This window comes from Hyla sarda, chromosome 4 (assembly GCF_029499605.1).
Source record: "Hyla sarda isolate aHylSar1 chromosome 4, aHylSar1.hap1, whole genome shotgun sequence".
NCBI classification, from domain to species: domain Eukaryota; kingdom Metazoa; phylum Chordata; class Amphibia; order Anura; family Hylidae; genus Hyla; species Hyla sarda.
In genome coordinates, this window is record NC_079192.1 from 324,380,439 (window position 1) to 324,387,909 (window position 7,471).

The 7,471-nt window shown below is 40.3% G+C and overlaps 1 protein-coding gene across 3 annotated transcripts in view; it reads left to right on the top strand.

The window, feature by feature from the left end:
- HRH2 (histamine receptor H2) overlaps nt 1-6,803 on the top strand; it is a 128,533-nt gene extending 121,730 nt beyond the window's left edge. For 2 of the 3 annotated variants that reach the window (XM_056574970.1, XM_056574971.1), the window contains exon 3: nt 4,512-6,803. In XM_056574970.1, coding sequence (XP_056430945.1) covers nt 4,512-4,713 — 202 coding nt within the window. In that variant the 3' untranslated portion in view covers nt 4,714-6,803. The remainder of the gene's footprint in view (nt 1-4,511) is intronic. The other variant, XR_008892814.1, reaches the window with a different exon arrangement.
- The last annotated feature ends 668 nt before the right edge of the window (nt 6,804-7,471 follow it).

Genomic DNA, 7,471 nt, shown 5'->3' on the forward strand with positions numbered 1-7,471 from the left:
AAGAAACATTTCTGTGATACAGATATGGTGGAAATACAACCAAATGGATCAAAACCTTCTATATTGAACCAAATAGGAAAAGCCAATTTACCGCTCCATACGAGCTTTTCAGATCAGATCACATGTTTAAACCTCATGGATTTGCAAGTTCCATCTAATAGTACAAACAATGATATTACTTCCACGAAGGACATTTTTTCCACAACAAACCCCAGCTTCTACCCTATCAACTCTAGAGTCGAGGCCATGGATATATATCAACGCAGAGTGGAAATGGACTTGCGCAATCTAGAGAGACAAACATCAACATCACCTACTAATTTCAATAAAAAGGAAAACAAAGCCTTACAGGATCTAAAGAATAATCCACACATATACATCAGACAAGCAGATAAGGGGGGATCTGTGGTTATTTTGGACAAAAGCCTGTATGAAAGAGAGATCATGAATATGTTAGGTGATGTAACAACATATAAGAGAATTCCATCTGATCCCACGAATGTGGTGAGAGCAAAACTGGATCGTATATTGGAGGATGGGGTTATGCTTGATATAATCACTCTAAAACAAAAAGAATTCCTTAATCCCAAATATCCAAAAATACCGGTTTTTCATGCTCTTCCGAAGACCCACAAAAATGTCTTCCCACCCCCTTTCCGCCCTATAGTTGCGGGTATTGATTCGCTCCTTGAGCGTTTGGGCAATTGGCTTGATCATATGTTACAGCCCCTGGTCCAGAGAACGATGGGCTATATTAGGGATACTAAGTCTCTCCTAAACGCCATGTCTCAAATTGAGTGGAAAAGTGGGTTTGAGTGGGTCTCATGTGATGTGGTATCACTATATAGCTGCATACCACATGACAAGGCTGAAATAGCGTTAACATATCATCTTAACAAATACACTGAGTACAGTCCCTGTTTAAGACAGTATATAGTTGAAGTTCTGGCTTTTCTGTTACAACACAATTATTTTACCTTCAATGGTCTGTTTTTTCTTCAGGTTACTGGTTGTCCTATGGGGGCAAAATTCTCCCCCTCCCTCGCTAATCTTTATATGGCGTTTTGGGAGGAGCATCGTCTGTATGCCACCTGTAATCCGTACCAGAGCAACATCTACTGGTACGGCAGATATATAGACGATCTCCTCCTAATATGCCAAGGTTTGGGGGAACATGAAAGTGATGGTTTTTTGTCTGGCCTCAATGATAATGATTTGAATTTACGCTTCACTATGGTCAGAGAAAAAGAAGCGATTCATTTCCTTGATGTCACTCTGGTGGGGAATAAACGTACTCTAAAAATTGATACTAGTATGTTCCGCAAAACCACAGCGGGCAACAGCATCTTGCATGCCCAAAGTGGACATCCTGCACATACCACTAAGAATCTCCCTATAGGAGAATACATAAGGGCAAAAAGGGCATCCTCGAATGACACATCCTATCAGTTAGCAAGTGCTGGCATCACAGGACGCCTGAAACAGAGGGGATACAGTGGTGCCACACTCGCCAGGGCAAAAGCCATTGCCGATTCCAAATCCAGAGATGAATACTTGCTTCCGTCACATGAAGAAAATAAGGATGGGTGCTTTATTCCTACTTTCACCACTCCTTATAGTCAAAACTTTGATCAAATCAAAAATATTATCACTAAGCATATCCCGGTACTGCTACAAAATGACGACATGGCGAAACTGTTATCTGGAGGGGTTAGATGTGTAGCCAAAAGATCTAGATCTCTGGGGTCTATTTTGTCACCCAGTGATCTACCGGGCGACAAACCCGCCAATACATGGCTCCACTCCAATGGGAGCCATAAATGTGGGAGGTCACGGTGTAATATATGCGCTTTAATGCCCTCCACGCATCAGGTTGTGTCAGTAGTAACAGGCATTAGCTATACTATAAAAAATTTTATTAACTGCGATAGTGAATATGTTGTATACTGTGCAACATGTGTTGCATGCAGTATGCAATACATTGGGTGCACAGGACGAAAACTAAAAAGAAGGATATATGAACATCTTGCTATTCGTCCGAATTTTTCCTCCAGATCTATGTCTGGTTTGACCAGGCATTTAGTGGAGCACCATGAAGGGAAAAGTAACACTGTTTCCATCCAAGGAATTGAAAAAGTACCCCGTCCTAAACGGGGGGGTGATTGGTTACATGCCCTTCATACAAGAGAGGCTTTTTGGATTCTAAGGATGGAAACACGTGCTCCTAAGGGTCTCAATTATAGAAATGATCTCATGTATTTTTATTAAATCAGTACACACAAAAAAGTTTATACATTTTTCTTTTTCTTCCGGCCTTATTTGTTTTTTTTTTATACACCACCTTATTGTGGCCATGGTAAAACTCACTTATCTTTGGAGTTTTATTTCAAGTTGTGATTCCTGTCCTTTGTTACTATATATACCTATCCACAGGTCCCCATGTGTCCGTATACTAAAACATATTTATGAATTCTCATGTTTTCCAGACAGTTATATTATATGTCTTTATATGTATCCTTTATATATCGCATTCAAGCACCTAACTTGCTTAACTGCTAAACATGCCTATTATCATGTTACATTTAGTTACGGGCTAAACTTTCATGTGTACGAATATATTTACTTGCTAGTCTGGATTTTAGGTGGTAATTCACAACATGCGCTTTTTTCTATGTGACAGGCTAATTCACAACATGCGCTTTTTGTCATATGATAGGCCAATTACCCGACAGGTTAATATCCCACTAGCGGCCGCTGCACTATTACACTGCATTGTTCGCATGTACCGCATGCCTTTACACGTAATATGTATTGACATGCGGGCTATGCATGGGTTAATCGGCCATCTTTTTTCATCTAGTCAGTTCTTACCTGGCCGCACCTTCTTTCTTTTTTCCTGACTACCTTCCCTATGCCACGTCACATCCTGCTGGACGGAGGCGGGGAGTTTTTTCCACGGTGGGACCCGACCATATGCCAGAGGGTATTTAAACCCCCGTGTGACTAGGTACCAACGCCATGACTAAGAGCAACTGCTCGAAACGCGTCGGCGTTTCACCCCCCCCCTTGTTTTTAAGTGACATGTCACTCGTCACCTCTGTGGCGACTTTCCATGTTTTTATTTGTTGCCATTAAAGGTTAAGTTTTATTGGATTACCTACCCAGGAGCTGGACCCCTTCCATTTTCCTCCTCTCATGCCGTGCGAATAGACGCTTAAGGTTTAGGGCTATGTTCACACAGCAGAATTTCTGTGCGGAATTCCACACTGGAATTCCGTACAGAGATTCCGCAGCAGCAGAGTCCCATTGATTTCAATAGAAGCCAAAGGTATTGCAAAACATGGATCTTCACAGGCGCATAAACGGCAATAAATTAGGTAGAAAAAGTCCTCAAATTCACATTAATTATTTATTTAAAGCACATAAAAGCAACGCGTTTCCTTCCCGTAGCGGGCACTTCATCAGGCAAGTGTGCATATCATTGATTGCAATGGGATTCTGCTGCACTGTTCACATAGCAAAATTTCTGTGCTGGAAACATCTGGCATGGGAATTGAAATTCCGGTGTCCACAGAAAGAATAAACATGTCTATTCTTTCTGCTAACTCCGAGACGGCGCATTCCTGAGTGGTCCAAGTGCCGGCATGTTAGGTTTCAGGGGTAATGTCTGCATGGAAATTTTTTGTGTGGACATTGTTGTGTGAACATAGCCTTAGAGTTAACCCAAGTAAGAGAAATATACTTCTCCTCTTTTACTCTCCTACTTTTGACATGCTCTGATTGTTAAAGGGGTATTCTGGCTTTATACATAAGATGTATGATTGCAGGGGTCCTGTCGCTGGGACCCCCGCAAAGTCGGTGCAGCCCCCAGCATTCTGCAAGACGCACTGCCTCCAAGACGTGACATCACGGCCACACCCCTTTGTGATGACATGCCCCCTTCATTCATGTCTATGGGAGAAGGCATGATGGCCACCATGCCTCCTCCCATAGACATGAATGGAGGGGGTGTGGAGTGATGTCACGTCTCGGAGGCAGTGCCCGGCACAGAATGGTAGGGGCTGCACTGAGATCGCGGGGGTAGTAGCAGCGGGACCCCTGCAATCATACATCTTATCCCCTATCCTTTGGATAAACATGCCATTACAGCAGCCATAGTACCACAATATAGACAAACAGTGAAACCACTTTTAGACGACCACCCAAAATTGTATTTAAAAAAATTGGTTTTCAATAGGGAAGGTCTTCTCCAAGTATGCATAATGCCATAATGTCACACATAAATAGGGTCTGGTTAAGAACGTGGTCAAAGAAAGGTTGGTCTGGTTAAGAACCCCTCAAAGAAGGGTTATACTGTATATATGAATCAGATGCTGTAACCAACATCTGGTGACAATTTCATGACATTAACACCTTTGGAAATATATTTAGTGAGGAAATGATGACGTGTTCAATACTTATTTCGCCCGCTGTAAACCTGTATACTAATTTTCTTTCTTTTTTAAATTTAGCAAGACTTATCCCAGATGGTGTACCATATGTTTGGATTACATGACCTGCAGAGCACGGCTGTGGCTTCTTAAATACCTCCCAAAACAAATCATATGGACTTCGATGTTAAAGGAAACTGAGGCTGAAGCTCCAAGCGAGGAGCACGTTCTGCAGTCCGTTACATCATTGCCATCACTCCATCCGAACACAGTAATGAAGTAAAAATCTTTGATGTTTTCTTATACAGGGCAATGGAGACCTTACTGACCTAAATCTAGGTCACAAATTCTTTGAGGATAAGCAATCTCACATTAGAAATTGAAGGATGGTTGTGTCAATGAAATGCAGACTCCTGAAAGAAATATTTAGAAATAAAATTCATGGAAAATAAAGAAAATACATACGTCTATATAAACTGCTTGGAGAGATGATTTGTACTGTGACATACTATTCAACACTGTGAATGAAACTCATCACCCGCCATCTATACGCTAATATAAATGTCTTCATTGTGAAGCCTCTACAGCGACTGTCAATGACTTGGATGTCATATTTCAGAAGTGTGGGTATGATACAAGCAGTCAGCACTTTGAATTCTGGCCAAAGTTTCCATTATAAATACAGTTCCAGTATATTTATATGTGTGACTTCTGGTTTTCCTATTAAATATTTTACATCTTACAACATGACATTCATACAATGGTTTGAATTGTTCAGGTAACATTAAAGGCTATAGTTTCTCTCACACATGAGCACTTTTACTAAATTTGTATTTGCATTAAAACTTTCTATATATATTAGTCATGTATAGCATACCATAAACTGGCATTGGCTCAGGAGGCATTCTCTTAAACTAACAGAGTAGGGGAAATTTATCAATCCCTGTGCTAGTTCAGAGTGGCAAAGTTGTACAATTTTTTGTGTGCAGGCTCCGTTTTGTGGTCATTTTTTTGTGCCAAGTGGGAGTTCAAACAACATGCTACTCTATGCTGGTGCAAGGAATGATACATTTCCCCCTAAATCTTGAAAAAAAATAATAATAGCTACGTCCTCTCTTGTCATATTCTCACTTCCGAAGCAACTCCTGCCTTTGGTTTTGAAGGCCCTCATGGACAATGGATTACAAAACACAGCATGCAGAACAAAAATCAATTGCTTAACTTCATACACTTTGATGTGGAGTTTTACCGAAATATTATAGATTTCTTAGGAGTTTTAAAGGGGTACTCCACTGGAAAAAGTCTTATTCCCTATACAAAGGATAGAGGATAAAATGTCTGATCACTGGGGTTCCACCGCTGGGGACCCCTACAATCTCCTGGCCAGCAAAAGCGGCATCCGGAAGATGGCAGCTTATAGCTTTCATGTTTGTGATTTCACGCCATGCCCCCTCCATTCATATCCATGAAAGGGGGCCTGACAGCTAGTATGTAGCTGTCACGCCTCCTCCCATAGACATGAATGGAGGGGGCGTGGCATATGTAGCCGCCAGTCATCAGGCACGGAGCAGAGTTTTTTCAATGCGCCAGATCACTGGGATGCCGCAGTGGAGATTGCCGGGCTCCCCAGTGGCGGGACCCCCATGATTGGACATCTTATCCCCTATTCTTTGGATAGAGGATAAGATGTTTTCCGGTGGAGTACCTCTTTAAATGTGGATTAGTACCATGGGTCTACTTTGCACCATAGCAACCCAACGTGGTTTCTGTGTGGAACATGGATAGAACATAATCAGTAGGAGACATATAGCATAAGCTGCTAATTCTTATTGAAAACAATTACATACGGTTTTTGGAGTTTAATTCTTGTGGATTTAGGCACAAAATACATGCAGATTCTGCTTCGGAATAGAGTGGTAGAGGAAGAAGGGATGATATCTGGGGACAAACAGTACCGTGGGGAGGGAGGGGGAGGATACAAGTGTCTATGGAAAAGCTTACCTAAAGTGAACACCCTTCATTTTTGAAATTTGCTTTCTCCAATGTGCTGTGGTACCCAAGACAAGGGAAAGCATCTTTAGATAATACATTCTACTAGTTCATATAAAAGGCACAAAGTTGTTCTTCATAAAATCAAGTACTGTACTAATATAGATAAATGTGCATATAACAAACCATAAACATTGGCTGCAGTAGAAAAAAAGTTTAAATCTGTCATCCACATACTGTATTAAGAGAAACAATGTGGGCCGCAGAACTGACACCTACACAGAACGGGAAACTAAGCACAGAAAGTGGAACTGGCACGTGTGTTTCGACCACTTCTTCAAATATTTTCTGAATGGTTGAATGTAGAAATAAAAATCAATTTTAACTAAACAGTCTGTCTAGCATTTTTTATACTGAAAAGTCAATAAAAATAGCTGTTAAAGAGAAGACCCCCCCACCCACCAATAAATTAAATGCATTATCATTAATAGCTTAGGGTACCTTGATAACACCATTTTTTTTACAGTTTCTCGGTGCACCTTTCCATTTCCAAGATATCTGGGTTCATAATTTGTCCGAAAATTCTGTGATTCAGCCAGATTGACAAAAATGTAAGTTAAATAATGGAAGTGACTATTAGGTGATGGCTGGGATTATACAGTCAAGTGGTGTATATCAGGCATACATGCCTCTCAATCTACAACATTCATACCCCCTAGCTATATAATCCATCCCTTTAAGCCATTTAATACAGGGAAATCTAATTTTTTTTAGGGTTGTCCATAAGTTCTCTTTAATTAGAAATATTAAAAATGTCTAGCACCTCTATAGACACCATCTAAGCTAAATAACCACAATTCAATATATAAAAAAAAAAAAAAAAAAAAACTTCTTTTGACATAAAGAACTGGAAAAGTGATTAATTTTCATTAAAGGAATAGGAAAAAGCTATAATAAGATCTTCCCATGTATCAATAAAATGGAACATTCACAAAAATTTCTTCTAGTACTTTATAGTATATATATTTTTTTTTTCAAATATGCTGGGAATG